The sequence below is a fragment of the Cladophialophora immunda genome, assembly GCF_000835495.1.
Source record: "Cladophialophora immunda strain CBS 83496 unplaced genomic scaffold supercont1.8, whole genome shotgun sequence".
In the NCBI taxonomy this organism is placed as follows: Eukaryota; Fungi; Ascomycota; class Eurotiomycetes; order Chaetothyriales; family Herpotrichiellaceae; genus Cladophialophora; species Cladophialophora immunda.
The window spans coordinates 1119174-1134366 of record NW_015622548.1 but is presented as its reverse complement, the minus strand read 5'-3'; the positions used below and the strand labels follow the sequence as shown (position 1 = coordinate 1134366).

The following is a 15193-nucleotide window of genomic DNA, read 5'->3' as shown; positions in this document are numbered from 1 at the left end:
AGACATGAATTTGCCAAGCCACTACCAGTTGTGGATTCCGCAACTCATTTAAAAACTCTTCAGTTCCTCATTGAGCACAATTCTTTCCCTTTTCTTTCCTCAGCTCTGTGAGTACCATCGAATCTCGCCATACAACCCAACTGTGCTAATGTCATCATCTCAGCTTTGCCAACTGGCTTAGATCAAGTGTAGTATCTGTTCTTTTCAGTTTAATCGTGAGTGCTCCCCCCCAACTGCATCCCATTTTGACTTGTGCTGACACCTTGGAAGTCTGAAATGTGAGCGAATCTGATCTATCCGAATATCCTCCCCCCTGCTGACCGTTGCCAGGTCACTACGGTGACAAACATTGATTAAATTTATTTTTGCACCTCGCTTGGGTCTCCCTGTGCTTGCACAGAGGACTCTTGCACCGTGTCCGAGGCCTTACACTGCCGCCTTGTGACGCAAACAACACCCTTTTCATCACTGTCCTTTGCCTTGTGCAAGACTTTGGAGAAGAGCCCAGAAGAGCCCGGATTCTAGAAGTTGAAGAACAAGAACCTTGTGCCGTAGTTGACAGCTCCGAGAGCAACGCGCAAACTGCCTGCAGAATTTTGGCCTGACACTACACGCGTCCGATTCCTGCCCGAGCAATCTATTCTACACTGAGTGCCCGTACCATGAGGGAAGGACTGTAAAGACTCTCTGCTACTACCTAGCCCCAGGTTTGATCTCCGTGTCTGAAGCAGCCAGCAAAACCCGTCCTGGGGCAGCAGTCGTTGGTTTTCCAGGTAGATTTGTCGCTGTGGCTGCGCTCCATCTTCTCTTCAAGGTCAATCACACCCAACTCCCAAAGCGCGTCCCAGGTGTGAAGCAAGTCAGCACTCTCGCAAAGAATGATGTCTGTCGACGCGGCCATGACTAACAGCGCAGCTCTGACTTCTCGACCCAACGTCGACCCTACGATCTTCAGCTCCCTTCAAGCGAAAATAGACAAAGATACCGCGATTCGCGATTCGCTCAAAAACATTGTCGAAACCCTCTCGAAGCAAGGTAGAGTGACGCAGTCAATCCTCTCTCGCATCCACAACACGCCTTCTGCAAACCTGGAAGAATCCGTCCTCGCACCATGCTCCGAGTCTCTGAAAGAACAGGTGGTCACGGTGAAAGATCTGGCGCAGGCTGCTTCAAAATATCCCTTCTACAAATGGAACTCAATCTGGCAGCGGGAGATTCAGAATGTGGTCAGCAACATACAAATGTGTGAGTGGCTCAAGAGCGGAAATCTGGTGACTCTGGAAGAAGTCGGACAGATACTCGAAGGTACATCTGAACCCATTGTCGCTTTCATCGAAGTCGCTGATCACTATTGCAGTCCCGGTAAACGTGAAAGACGAAGATACCTTCCATATTACGATCGAAGACTACCTGCTCGCCCTGACCTACATGATCGAGGAGCTTGCCCGTCTTGCACCCAATGCGGTGACTCTCGCCGACTACGCTCGCCCGTTACAGATTTCTAAATTTACCAAAGATGTCCACGCAGGGTTTCAGCTACTAAATCTCAAGAATGACACACTCCGGCGGAGAGTCGATGGGCTCAAATACAGTGTTAAGAAGGTGGAAGATGTGGTATATGATTTGAGTCTCAGAGGCTTGATCCCGAAACACTGAGTGCACCACATTACGATAGAATGAAGGAAGCGAACCGCTGCACGCGTACACTCTCATGGTGACAAGACGACGCCCGGGAGCATGAGGCTTGTCTTTGCCTCGTTCTGGCTACCCTCTGGCACAGATATCAGCGAGGGCAACGTGTTCACAGTCACAATGTGCGTGGAGTGCTGGATTTGATGCAAGGGCGATCGAAGTTGGATGATTACGCCCATGGATGGGCCGAACACATCTTCATGGGAACAAAGGTGATTCAACTGAACAGAAGTACAGCTAAACGTGGAGCTCTTTGAGCCATGTACAATGTTGAGATCTTTCGAGCTACGCGCTTCAAGATACAGACTCCGCTGAGAGAAGTTCCCTTCCTCTGTATGATTCCCAATGCTGTCCCATGCCATTTTTTCGATGACTAGGTCATGATCCTTCTCCACCTACAGTACCACCTACCACCTACCACCTACCATCTGGGGTCTCTGTCACTTATGGAGGCTCGCACGCTTTGTGGCCTTATGGACGAGGCGGCTCGGTCGCCTTGTTGAATTCCCCCCCATCTGTTCTCACGCTGCTTTCGGCTGTTGCCGGTTCTCTCAACCCAGAAGCCGAGCCCGTGCCCAATTTTACGTTCACACCTCCACTGCCGACGTTCACCGTGCGCTGGTCTGCGGATTGGAGATCTGCGCTCGCTCCGCCCACGGGCTGATCTGGGAGTGGTAGATTCGCCTTGACCCGATCGATCTGGTCTTGCTTGGATTCCTGTTCTGAGAAGAGTTGCTATTGGGAGTTAGCAAATTGACACAAATGTGGCTGGGAAAATTGAAGATGATAGACTGAGGTTTCTTACCTTCATTGCAGATGTGTCCGAGTCCCTCGGTGTCTGGCCACTATGGAATTTCGACTCCTTCGACTCCATCTTGCGAACGTCCTCACCGGTGACGTGGAATGTTTTGTCGGACATTGTCTTCGTGTTCCCGGGTCTTGAAGCTGTGCCAAGTGGTGATCTTTGTCTGGAATGATGCAAGTCCAGGTGGTTTGAATCGGGCTTGATGATTCAAGGAAGTTTCATTGATGTGTAGAAACCAAGTAAAGCTCTGGAAACTGCCTGCGTCTTTATTTGAGCCCTGCAGCATTGTGGCCGCGAAGACGTCACTCATAGAAAGCCAATGATGGCACGGTGATCTGCTTGCCAGTTTCTCATTCTGCCAGTGCTCTCGAAACTTCGCGCGAGATCGACCCGTAAAACTTGAGGCCTCACACACAGTATACGTCATAGCCCAGAGAAGTTTAGGGTCGATAGAAGCCTGAAGGGAAAGCATCCCCGGCCCAATCAGGTCGGTGATGTGCATGAGTTCGGATAGAAAGGAACCAGGGGAGATGACACTCGCCATAACTGCAGGCATCACGGTCCAACTCCAGCACGACTCTGCCGTATGACATTTCCTTGCGGTGTACTGTGCCCACGACGGATGCTATGCTTTGGTATTGAGGCACTTGAAGCGAGACATGGTTTTCGCATGGAAAGACGTGAAGGCATGAATATCGCCAAGATCATTAAATTAGACTTGAAGCTGCATTCCTGATGAAAACACTGTTTGGCCGACTAGGTCCCCTGATGTCTGAGCATCCAGCCCTAGTTCAAGCTCGATATCGTCGAGGCAGAACTCCCAGTCTTCCATTTTGATGTTGTCGAAGTGGAAATCAGCCCAAATCTCGAGCCTAGTCAAGCCCATCCACGTCTTCCCAGTGAAAGTTTCGACTTGAACATCAAGGACATCATGAAAACCAGCAGGGAAATCGACACTCCAGGACATAATATCCCCTGGGTTATGCGAACGAAGACCTCGGAGGTTGATCGTCACAAAACCGACCGGCATGTTAAGCGGCTTTATCTTCAGCGCATGGACAGTGAAGGTCTCCGATGGATTGTGAGGGTAGATAGAGGGCCGTTCGCGTTGTGTTGCCTCATAGTCTTGTTTGCTATTCCATAAATCGTCATTTGCAGCTCCGTACAGTGCATTTGGCTTTGATACAGCACAGTTCAAGTCATAGGAGGAAATGATCCCGTCAAAGCTCGAATGTGATGGTTTGAAGGCATAGAAGTCGGTGAAGACAAATCCTTTATATGGATTTGTTATGTTTCCAAAACCGTCAGGTGTGTCAATCTCATCGAACTGCATATAATACGGTCAACCATCATTGAACACGCTTCAATGTTCGAGAAAGGGTCACCGACATTCAGTACTTGGTATCCCCCTTTGAGCGCCGTCTGCTGTGGCTGAGCAGAAACGGTATCGAAGCAGAAGGCTAGCACGAAGCACACCAGAACCACCGAGTGCAGACGCAAGATACTCTGGAAAATGGGCTGCCTGGGATTTGACAAACACGTCACCACGAGCATGATGAGAGTGTTGATCAAATTATTGAACCAGATATGTATAAGTGCCGTGACGAGAAATGAAACATGGTAGAACACCTGATACAGAACCATTCTGCATTGTCAATCCCACGCCGGGTGATATATCAAGACACGGCTTGGTGTCTCCCTGCCGTTCATAGAACCGGGTTCGTGTTTGCAATAAGACATCGCTTCTTTCAATAAAAGGCCACGCGGCAAGCACAGGTTTAAGCTCATTCAGGAAAGCAAAGAGGAACCTCGTTGACGACTTTTGAGGGTTTGTGGGTTGAACGCGGCAGTTGATTCGATACCCGCATCGCACGTCATTTAGGTTTCCGCTTCGCATGCGTCTCTCGCCTGCGCCATTTGAGGCTTCAGACGATTTTCCAACCATCCCGCACGAATAACTGGACTGCTAGTCTGATAATTTGGCGGCCGCTCAGGCCGGGGAAATTGCCCTCTTCCTTCTTTCTCCTGCCAGAACACGCTTGAGAGTGCGTCCCTACGATGCCCCGAGATCCACTCATCGGGCTTGTGGGAAAACCATCCTCTGGCAAGTCGACGACTTTAAACAGGTATGTCTTGTCTACCGGTATCTCAACCTGGACTTACAAGCCCCTCACAGCTTGACAGATGCTAGTTCGAAAGTCGGTCAGTGCGCGATAATTCTTCCCGACCGAGGAGGAGGACCAGGCTGATGATCTCTGCGCAGGCAACTTCCCGTAAGAGAGACCCCTCGCCTCGGTATGACCTGCGCTTGGACTAAATCTGTGTAATATCAGTTTCACGACGATCGACCCTCAAAGAGCCGTCGGATACCTCCAAGTCGATTGTGCCTGCAAGCGACATGGCCTTACCGAAAGGTGCAGGCCGAATTACGGTTCATGCGTGGATGGCAAGAGATCGGTGCCGATAGAGCTGCTTGACGTTGCCGGACTGGTCCCTGGTGCACACGAAGGTAGAGGACTCGGTAATAAGTTCCTGGACGACTTACGCCATGCGGACGCTCTTATACATGTGGTTGATGTCAGCGGAACCACGGACGCCGATGGCAAAACAACCCGAGGTTACGACCCAAGCGTAGACATCGAATGGCTGCGTGGCGAGATTGTTCGTTGGATCCAAGGGAACTTGATGGAGAAATGGGGGAGCATCAAGAGACGGCATCTCGCCGTGAAGGCCTCGCCGGTGGAAACTCTCCAAGCACAATTCTCAGGCTACGGTAGCACCAGCGCAGTCGTCGCCCGGTGTTTGGACAAATTACAGTTGAAACAACCACTCGAGGAATGGAGCGATGAGACTATCCTCAAAGTCGTCAATGCCTTCACCGACGAGAAGTTCCCTACCGTGCTTGCCTTGAACAAGATCGACCATCCTGATGCAGATCGCAACATTGCTAAGATTGCGAAGCAACAACCGGCAGACCGAATCGTTCTCTGTTCCGCCATCTCAGAGGTGTTCCTACGTCGGCTGGCGAAGCAAGGCTACATCAAATACAAAGAAGGAGCTGACTTCCTCGACACCCGGGAAGACCTGATTGAGCAGGGTGATCCTAACGGTGGAGGGCTTAAGGAGATGGATGACAAGCTAAAACAACGGATAGAAAATCTCAAGGATATGGTGCTCTATCGCTTTGGGAGTACCGGCGTGGTGCAAGTTTTGACTCGCGCAGCAGCAATGCTAGGTCTTGTACCGGTCTTCCCTGTGAAGAATATCCACACATACGGGTCGGGAACAGCTGGGTCCACGGCTGTTTTTAGAGACTGCGTGCTGGTGAAGAAAGGCAGTACAGTTGCGGATGTGGCAAGAAAAGTCATGGGGGATGCCCCCATCGCATTTGTGGAGGGGGACGGTGGGAGGAGGATCGCAGAAGATTCGATAGTAGAGGTTGGCAAGAATGATATATTGTCTTTCCATGTCGGGAGGTAGTGCTTGCACCCTCACTATGCGGCAAAGTCTCAAAGGCTAGAAATCACGGAGAGCAATTCAACAAGATGAAGCAGTCTCATTGTTCCAATACGTGGTCGGTGTTCAGATGACAGCCGTAATGATGATACAATCTCAATGGCCATACCAGTATGCTTTTCGTGGATTTAGTGTGTTTTCTGCCCAAGTTGTGAGCAAGTTGATTCCATCGTGGGACCGCGTCCTGCGGCTCATCCTCAGGTATCATAGCAGGAATGCTCAGGGGTCGCTTGTGAAGGGGAAATCTTTCAACTTACTGATCCTCTCTCATCATTCATCCCAATGACTGGCTCTGGTGCTTCCGGATGCTCTTCCTTTGCCTTTTTATTACTTGCTCTCTCATCTCTGCGTGAAATAGCATCGCTCCCTTCCTTCAATTCCTCGTGATCCCTCATTCCTTGTTGGGAAGTCTCTGCTTGAACATCATGAGGAGGACGTTTGACCGCGTGGTCCCGAGCATGCCGACCACCCCAGCCTGGGAGGCTATCTTGAGCCGCATTGCTGGTTTTGCTGTCGCTAGAAGAGGGCTGAGAATGTTGGTTAGAATTGTGGAGGGGACCACATGTTGACAGGAAACAGGTGTGTCGACGCAAGTGGACGGGCGGGAGTTGACGGTATTTAGGCAAGGCCAGCAGGAGACGATGCATGTTTGATTCAATAGGCAACAGGTGAGTAGAGGAATCTTTTTCGATAATATAGTTACGTGAAAGCGGGAGTCCTTGAGCGGGTGAAACAGAGGATATACTGATCATTTCCGCAGGAAGGTCCTGCACTTACCTCACATAAGAAAGCTTCGTAAATGATTCCTACCCTCAAGGGTCAGACCCGTCGTCACACTCTGCAATCTCTTACTACAGCGTTTGGGTGCATGTCACTGACTCTGTCATGTCTTCGATGTCGAAATAATGACGACATCAAGGCGCAAGCATACCACTGGCTCACGACCAATCTTCTTGGCACCACTGACATATTGGAAAAGTGACTCGGAATCTAAAGCGCTGACGAGAGAGATGTAGTTGCATCGAGGCTGCTGAACGTTGCGATTCTGCTTGACGAGAAGAATGGAGTGCTGGCAGTCGGGACTTGATACGAGTGATCATGTCGACCGAAGAAACTGTGTGTCTGACACAGATGATTTGCCTACGATAACCCGCATCGCAAGCAGGACGCCCTCACAATTGGTCGCTTTGACGAAAATGGCATTGTCAGACCCCACGATCACGGGTAGCTCGTTGTACCTCGGGTTACAGCAGTCCACATTCGACGACCGAGTCTTGCAATCATCGGTTTTCACCAGCCTCATTTTTTGCAAAGAACACAAGTATTGCTAAGGCCTGTCGATTGACCACATCGCCATCAAGCAACAAACAAGCGCAGCCTCGGGGTCGCAGATCTTGCGAGTCTCACAAGCCCTTCCACACGTCTCGAGAGCAACCTTTAACACCCTGGCAAGAGAATCTCCTCCGAGGCCCAAATGAAAAGCAAGGCTGACACTGTGGGGAAATGGCCGGCCTGTCAGTTTTGCGGGGTTAAGGCCCTTCGACTCTCCGCGGTGTGCCTCGGTTCGTGGATTTTTATTGCCGACTCCTGTTCATTAAGGGTACTGCTTCACCGTCCTTGACGCTGGTTCCAGCTACAGGCATGGGATACTAACAATCATGGCTTCACAACTGCGGTACGATAACCAAGTCGCTATCATCACTGGGGCTGGCAATGGACTGGGAAAGCAATATGCCAAATTTCTCGCCTCACGCGGAGCAAAGGTTGTGGTCAACGATCTAGGTGGTACTTTCAACGGGAAGGACGCCGGTGGCAGAGGCGACTCCAGAGTGGCAGATGTCGTGGTCAAGGAGATTAGGGATGCCGGTGGTATTGCTGTGGCCAACTATGACGCCGTACAGAACGGCGACAAGATCGTCAAGACGGCAATCGATGCTTTCGGAAGAGTTGACATTCTTATCAACAACGCTGGTATCCTGCGCGACATCACCCTTAGAAACATGAAGACTGAAGACTGGGATAGCATTATGGATGTCCATGTCCATGGCGCTTTCAAGACAGCTCGGGCGGCGTGGCCCTATATGCGGAAGCAGAAGTATGGCCGAATCATCAATACATCATCGTCTTCTGGTCTGTTCGGAAACTTTGGACAGAGCAATTATGCGGCGGCAAAGATGGCGCTTGTCGGTTTCAGCGAGACACTGGCCAAGGAAGGCGCGAAATACAATATCACCTGCAATGTACTTGCTCCTGGTGCAGCCAGCAGACTAACACAGACGGTCTGGACGCAAGACATGATGGAAGTGATGAAGCCCGATTGGGTCGTACCGCTCGTGGGTGTGCTCGTCAATGAGAAGTGTCATGAGAACGGAAGTATCTTCGAGGCGGCTGCGGGTCACTACAGCAAGATCCGGTGGGAGCGCAGCAAAGGATTCCTCGCACGCCCGGAAGATCTGACCGCTGAGATAGTGCTTGAAAACTGGGAGAAGGTTGTGGATTTTTCCGGCGCAGAGCACCCAAAAGACCCTGCAAGGATTTTGCAATTTCTTGAAGAGGCCAAAAGCTTGCCGAAGACCAGCGCGACAGCCGGCGGTCGGGTGAGCTTTCAAGGCAGAGTGGTCTTGGTGACTGGCGCTGGAGCCGGACTGGGGCGAGCATACAGCCTTCATTTTGCGCAACTGGGCGCAAAGGTCGCAGTCAACGATGTCAAGAACGCCGAGAAGGTCGCCGATGAAATCAAGGCTCGTGGAGGAGAAGCAATTGCCATAAACTTGTCCGTCGAGGATGGAGGCACCATTGTCCGGAAGGTTGTGGATACCTATGGACGGATTGATGTCGTGGTCAACAATGCGGGAATCTTGGGAGACAAGGCCTTCGTTAATATGACAGACGAACAGTGGTATTCGGTCATGAATATCCACTTGAGGGGAACATACCTCATTACCAGAGCAGCATTTCCAATCATGCTCAAGCAGAGATATGGACGCATTGTCAATATTACCAGCACGAGCGGCATCTATGGGAACTTTGGACAGGCCAATTATGCAGCTGCGGTAAGTCCCTCCCACCTTGTCACGAGAGCTTGACTAATGACCTCTTGCATAGAAATGCGGCATTGTTGGTTTCACGAAGACCATAGCCCGAGAAGGAGCCAAGTATAATGTTGTGGTCAATTCACTAGCTCCGACAGCTGGCACAAACATGACTCGAACAGTTTGGCCTGAGAAGGATGTCGAGGCCATCAAACCTGAATACGTCGCGCCCGTCGTTGCTGCCTTGTGCAGTGAGAAGCCTCCAGCCACAGGGCAGATCTTTGAATCTGGTAGTGGGTGGATCGGAGCCACTCGCTGGCAGAGAGCTAGAGGTGTTGATTTTGACCATGAAAAGGGTGTGCCGAGCGTGGAACAGGTTGCGGAAGTAAGTTATCAAGGATGGCGAGACTCGAAGTGACGACCACTGACCAGATTTCTAGGCATTCTCGGAGATCTGCAACTTCGACAATGGAAAAGCAGATAACCCGGATACTCCACAGGACGGAAGCAAATACACCATGGGCAATGTGCTGAAGAACCCCAAGATTGTAAGGCAGAGAATGTGTCGAAATGAGGTTGATGTTGGATGCTAATGATATCCTAGGCTGCAGCATTGTCTCAAGAAAACCGCGCCAACCGCAAATACATCTCCAAAATTGCAGAGGCCATATCACTGAAGCCGGTTCCATCGACCTATACCTATGATGACCGCGAAGTCATCCTGTACAACCTTTCCATGGGCGCACACCGCACCGACCTCGACCTGGTCTATGAGGGCTCTCCGAACTTCCAGGTCCTTCCTACATTCGGCATTGTGCCCACATATTCCGCGACCACCCCCTGGAGTGTCAAGGACATCGTCCCCAACTACGACCAACGCATGCTCCTTCATGGAGAGCAATACTTGGAAATCAAACAATTCCCCATTCCGACCTCAGGCACGCTGAAGACCGAAACAAGCTTGGTCGAAGTTGTCGACAAAGGAAACGCTGCCCTTGTGAGACGGGGAGCCACGACGGTTGACAGCGCCGGCCGACCCGTCTTCTACAACGAAAGTGTATCGTTCATCCGGGGATCTGGAAACTTCGGTGGTCAGCGCAAACCGGCTGATCGCGGCCCCGCCACAGCCATGAATCCCGCCCCGTCTCGTGCGCCGGACAAAGTCGTCGAGGAAAAGACGTCGGACGACCTTGCGGCCCTTTATCGACTGTTGGGCGATCGCAACCCGCTCCATATTGACCCGAAATTCTCCGCGGCAGGTGGCTTCAAAGTCCCCATTCTTCACGGCCTAGCCACCTTTGGAATCACTGGGAAACACGTGTTCCAGACCTACGGACCCTTCAAGAACATCAAGGTGAGATTCAGCGGGACTGTGCTGCCAGGGCAGACAATTGTGACGGAAATGTGGAAGGAGGGAGGAAAAATCGTATACCAAGCGAAAGTGAAGGAGACGGGGAAATCTTGCATCAGCAACGCAGCGGTGGAATTGTTGCAGGGAGGCTCAAAATTGTAATGGGCGACGATGCCCAAGTAATCTGATATCTCCAAAGGTCATATTCAGCGTCTCAAGGCGGGGTGTAGCCAACATCATTACCACGACGTGAGACTCTTTATTCCCTATGACGGGGACCTCTGTCGTGCTAACGTGGGTATGGACCAGATGCTTGGCTTTGAGTTGGCCGTGATATCCCCTGGATTGCTCTCATCCACATGATTTCTCTGGGATGCATCAAACTTGAATGGTTCTAGATTGAGGCTGTCTGGTATGTTCTATAAGCTGAATTTCCTCACAGTGTTCCATGCCCGTGTTGAACGTATTAAATCCTCAAAGCGGATGTGGTTCTCTAGACGTAACACTCGTTGCGTACCGAGAGAGGGAACGTAAGGTTGGCGGGACCAATTCCTGTTGAGAGACAGTGAACGAATCGGAACTCTCATTGGCAGGGGAAAAAAAAAGGGAAAAAAAGGCGAGAGGGGCAGGGGGTGCAATATCGTGCACCAAGGGATTGCTACTGCTCGCCTCAGATCGCACAACACCTTGCGAACAACCCTCTTTTCAGGCCGATCTTTATAGTTTTACTGATATTTGAATTCTATAGAGTTGCGGGAATAGATCTCTTGGCCGAGATCCCACCTAGCCGAATGTGGTACTTTACCGTTGATGGCTAGCCTCAACGGGAAGGGCGATCCACGACAGTCATTCCATTCTAGAATTGCCCCGGTTTCACGCGAGGCTCTTGAAGTCACGGCAGGTGACAGGCCCATCTAAGTCAAGGGCCAAGTCTGGAGGGGGTGCACGATATCCCAAACAGTCGAAAATGACTCGTAGAGGGCCCCGATGGACCGAGCGGAAAACGAAACTCTGTCGCGGTGTGGACGGATGGAACAGTCATACCACGTTATCAACGAGGTGGACCGAAATCCCAAAATCGAGGAAGCAATATGTATTTTCAAGCGTATAACTATAAACACACTTTGGCCTTCTCTCACATATAGGGTCGTCAAACACAGGTCTATGACACGTCTGCCACTGCTTGCCGCATGTATCAATTTTGCTCCTCGCCCGCTCGTTTCGTTGCACCTCTTTCACTGTTGGTATCATCGTCACAAGTTCCTGCATATTCCGGGCCTCAGCCTACCTCAAGTCCAAACAGCATCGGGGTATATACCGTAATCCATCGTCAAACGTTTCTCGTCACTGTACAACTTTTTCAAACATCTCTCGCTCCCGGAAATAATGACCCACCCATTTCCAAGAATTCAATCGTTGCACACAATCAGCCAACCCACACTGGGTCGAACACAAGCTCAAGCTTCCACCTCGTGAAATTCAAATTCATCGTCCACCGGGATAGTGATGCCTCGATATGTCTCCGGGAGCTCTAGGCTGTCGCCTGTGACCGTTGAGCCATTGTGACTCCCAGCAGTGCTAAACAGGAAATCGTCGCCGCTTGTCAATGATTCCTCGGAAAAGCTGAGTAGGCTTTGCGGTACGGGTGCTTTTGTTGCAAGATCCATACCTGAGAGGTGCCACGCGTCTGGAGTCCATTCGTTACTGGGAACCTGATAGAGCGAATGACTACTGGCTTGTAGGTCCTGGTAGATCGCTGGGTTATTAGGGTCGAATCCGTCCAGGAGGGTTTCCCATCCGGAATCGGGAATGGTCGGCGTTGGCTGTTTCTTCGGAGGTAGCATCGTGCTCGAGGATGTCCTGGTCTGCGAGTCTCCAAACTCATCGCCAAGCGGCAGATAGTCTAGGTTGATGGTTGGGGTGCCGAGTGGCCCTGAAGAGGTAACTTGGCGGGGCGAGGAAGTGGCCACTGGCATGACCGGCGCTGATCGAGTGGAAGACAGGCTGACAGTGCTAGCAGCTCGATTAGCCGGGCTAAGGGAAGTCGATCCAGTCTGCGGTACAGTCGCACGCCGGTTGGGGTCCTCAGGCTTTCCTTTGTTGCTGAATGAGGACCATCGTGAGGCAATGGCTTGCAGCTGCTTGCGAGTTGATTTTGACTTGGACTCGGTAGGAGCTGGCATGGTACAAGCCGCCGTTTGGGCGCTAGTAGATGTCTGTTCTGCGCCTCGCGACGTAGCTGGTCGCGCTTCCAGTGCAACGAAACAGGTGGCGATTTTCTGGAATTCCACTGCAGCTGGCGCATTCTCAGAATGTAGTATGCCCACGAGCATTGTCAACGACTTCTGGTTGTCTTTGGCAAGCTTGCTGTCATCTTCCAAATCGAGCGATTGCCAGAGTATCGCCAGTCCTGAGTTCAGGAGTAGGTCGGCCTTGTTCAGTGGGAAGGTATAGTTCATGCGGCGCTCCAAAAGAAGATCAAGAATCTGCAGAACGTGCTTGCCTGCGGCCGCCAAAACGATACCGGCAGCTGAGGAAGCGCTTCCAGACGCGTGGCAAAGCAGCGGTCGGTGAATCAAACTCCTTGTATAGAAGTAGGCGAGGGACTGCGGAACAATTAGAATATCGCTCGGCAAGTGAGAGGGAGACATCATACCAAAAGCGGTGATCTACAGCCGATCAAATTTGTCGCAGGCTTGTCATTGCAGAATCGCAATCGAAGGTGCTCGGGCAGTTCCTCTGACCATTGATCAAGCTCGTCAGAGAGCGCGTGAAGTTTGGTCAACGATAGTTGATAGCTAGCTTTGGCGGGATACAAAGTGTCCAGTGCTTTGGAGAGAATTCTGGAAACGCGGAACAAGGCTAGGGCGCTTGAAATCTTTGTCAGTTCGCCAGGAAGTGTAGGAGAGAAGCCTTGAGTACTGAGGTTCTCGTCGTCGACGTCGGCTGGGTATTCCGTGGTTATGTCGGTATCTCGGAAAAGTACTGGAGTACCAGTAGCGGCAGATATGAACCTGGATGAAGGTGTTAGTCATCTGAGGCTCTCAACCAAATTGCGAGAATTTAGAGGACTTACTTGTCGAGAACATATTGGCACCAGAATACCTTCTTTCTCGTCTCCGCCTCGAGAGGTGATAAGCTCTGATACTTGTGTCCTTGATGGAGCTCGAGCTCATGGCACATAGTGATTGCGATGCCGCGATGGCGTGCTAGATGGGTATAGTCGGCACGCAGCATGTAACAGATCTGAGCTAGCACGTGGCATTGGAGCGTCGGTAGAGAAGCATTAGAAGATGTCGAATAGAGAGCCTTTCGCCATTGTGTCTCGTAAGATGGAGTATTCTTCTTGGGGGTGGAAATGTTGGAAAGAGCTGCAATCTCAAAGATCAGGAATAGTTGGGCGTATGCTTGCTTGTTACTCTGCCAGTTACCCGATTCAGGATTGGCGAGATACTGTTCATAGACGCGAAGGAATGTTGGCCGATGGAGGATGGGCAACAATGGTTGCCACTCTTGGAAGAATAGATCTACCAATGTTAGTACGTTGCGCGAAATGACGCCTGATATGTGGTGGGCATACTTATGTACTGATCAGAATGGATCCTAGGGGGCACTTTGGGGCCGGGAACTGTAGATCGACGAGTGGGTAGAATAGCTTTCTGTAGGCCTGAGGAGGAGATACCGGTCGTCTGTCGACCAGCTTCTTGGACTTTCTGATCAAACGCCTCAATAAAGGACGGCGTGGTTGAGGAGCCAGTCGAGGTGGCCTTGGGCTGCACCGGTGCGGGAATCTCAACATGCAGCACTTCTTCCCTCGCTGACTCAACTTCAGCCTTTACCTGCGCCGCATGTGAAGGCGATAGGGAAGCCGAACATTTTCGAGAAGGAGGCGAAAAACTGTGAATGCGAGAGAGCATATCGATCTTCTCGTCCTTCTCGTCCAGCAGCTCCTTGAGCTCTCGAACCTCCGCCTCAAGACCTCGAACGCGGTCTTCCAACGACTCTGTGTAGCCTCTAGGGAAGGCCCTGCGACTCAGCTTGTCGCTGGTCTTGCACTCGAAGCCGACGTTGGCACATTGAGTACAGCATGGTCTTACACCGTCGCACCGGATCTTCTTGCTGCGGCACCTGTCACAAGCTTGCGCAATCCTGCTCTGCGTGCTGCTCCCCACTCGAATCATCTTCATCGGCAAGATGCCGGGCATGTTGGCAGGCTGTGCTAGGTCTGTGACCGAGATCTTAAGAATGGCAGCCGCATATAAAGTACAATGTATCAGGTAGTTCGTTCGGTAGAGGGTAATGAACACGGAAGGGTCGTCTTAAAACTGATGGGTGAACAATGGTCCAGAACTTGCGATGGTATAAGGGTCGAATGCAGGAGACGAAAAAGCACAGGGGCAAGGGCGAGATTATGACAACATGTCACCCTCCGCGACAGAAGAGAGTAGTTGGAGGCGTGTTCGAGAAAGCTCAGGGCGAGGGCGGCGTCGATTGGGTGAAATTGCGTTGGATGCAGGTCGGACAAGGGTTAAGCAAACTGCAGGGAGGGTGGGATCTGGTTCTCTGAGGGGAGGGTGGTCTGAAGGAGGTTTTGCTTTTCGTGTTCGTGGACTCGGTAGCTCGAGAGAAGTGGTCGTGTCTGGATTGTGAGAGGAATTTGTTCCGACGCGGCCAAAAGTGTGTGGGCGACTTGGGGACTAGACTGGGGATGCACATCGGGGCATGGAGCGAGGAAAGAACAGCGCGGGGTTTGAAGGTTTTGTTGAGACCCCGAGAATCAGCCCCCGATTACAAGGG

At 51.4% G+C, this 15193-nt stretch overlaps 6 protein-coding genes across 6 annotated transcripts; 3 read left to right on the top strand and 3 right to left on the bottom strand.

The window, feature by feature from the left end:
* Positions 1 to 579: 579 nt before the first annotated feature.
* Positions 580 to 2039, top strand: PV07_12431 (uncharacterized protein). Its single transcript, XM_016399958.1, has 2 exons — positions 580 to 1305; positions 1358 to 2039. The coding sequence occupies exons 1-2, from the start codon at positions 879 to 881 to the stop codon at positions 1654 to 1656; spliced, it is 726 nt and encodes a 241-aa protein (XP_016242770.1). The 5' UTR covers positions 580 to 878; the 3' UTR covers positions 1657 to 2039.
* Positions 1895 to 2909, bottom strand: PV07_12430 (uncharacterized protein). Its single transcript, XM_016399957.1, has 2 exons — positions 2498 to 2909; positions 1895 to 2427 (listed from the first exon to the last, which is right to left on the bottom strand). The coding sequence occupies exons 1-2, from the start codon at positions 2609 to 2611 to the stop codon at positions 2164 to 2166; spliced, it is 378 nt and encodes a 125-aa protein (XP_016242769.1). The 5' UTR covers positions 2612 to 2909; the 3' UTR covers positions 1895 to 2163.
* A 207-nt stretch (positions 2910 to 3116) lies between these two features.
* Positions 3117 to 4240, bottom strand: PV07_12429 (uncharacterized protein). The gene is made up of 2 exons (XM_016399956.1): positions 3887 to 4240; positions 3117 to 3824 (listed from the first exon to the last, which is right to left on the bottom strand). Exons 1-2 carry the CDS (start codon positions 4139 to 4141, stop codon positions 3210 to 3212), a joined length of 870 nt encoding a protein of 289 aa, XP_016242768.1. The 5' UTR covers positions 4142 to 4240; the 3' UTR covers positions 3117 to 3209.
* Positions 4241 to 4403: 163 nt separating this feature from the next.
* Positions 4404 to 6125, top strand: PV07_12428 (uncharacterized protein). Its single transcript, XM_016399955.1, has 4 exons — positions 4404 to 4623; positions 4674 to 4699; positions 4761 to 4770; positions 4831 to 6125. Exons 1-4 carry the CDS (start codon positions 4556 to 4558, stop codon positions 5975 to 5977), a joined length of 1251 nt encoding a protein of 416 aa, XP_016242767.1. The 5' UTR covers positions 4404 to 4555; the 3' UTR covers positions 5978 to 6125.
* A 1546-nt stretch (positions 6126 to 7671) lies between these two features.
* Positions 7672 to 10642, top strand: PV07_12427 (uncharacterized protein; the record flags this gene model as incomplete). Its single annotated transcript, XM_016399954.1, has 4 exons — positions 7672 to 9066; positions 9119 to 9430; positions 9486 to 9593; positions 9650 to 10642. The coding sequence occupies 4 exons, from the start codon at positions 7672 to 7674 to the stop codon at positions 10556 to 10558; spliced, it is 2724 nt and encodes a 907-aa protein (XP_016242766.1). The 3' UTR covers positions 10559 to 10642.
* An 832-nt stretch (positions 10643 to 11474) lies between these two features.
* PV07_12426 (uncharacterized protein) lies at positions 11475 to 15111 on the bottom strand. Its single transcript, XM_016399953.1, has 4 exons — positions 13977 to 15111; positions 13473 to 13923; positions 13053 to 13410; positions 11475 to 13002 (listed from the first exon to the last, which is right to left on the bottom strand). Exons 1-4 carry the CDS (start codon positions 14599 to 14601, stop codon positions 11854 to 11856), a joined length of 2583 nt encoding a protein of 860 aa, XP_016242765.1. The 5' UTR covers positions 14602 to 15111; the 3' UTR covers positions 11475 to 11853.
* Positions 15112 to 15193: the final 82 nt, after the last annotated feature.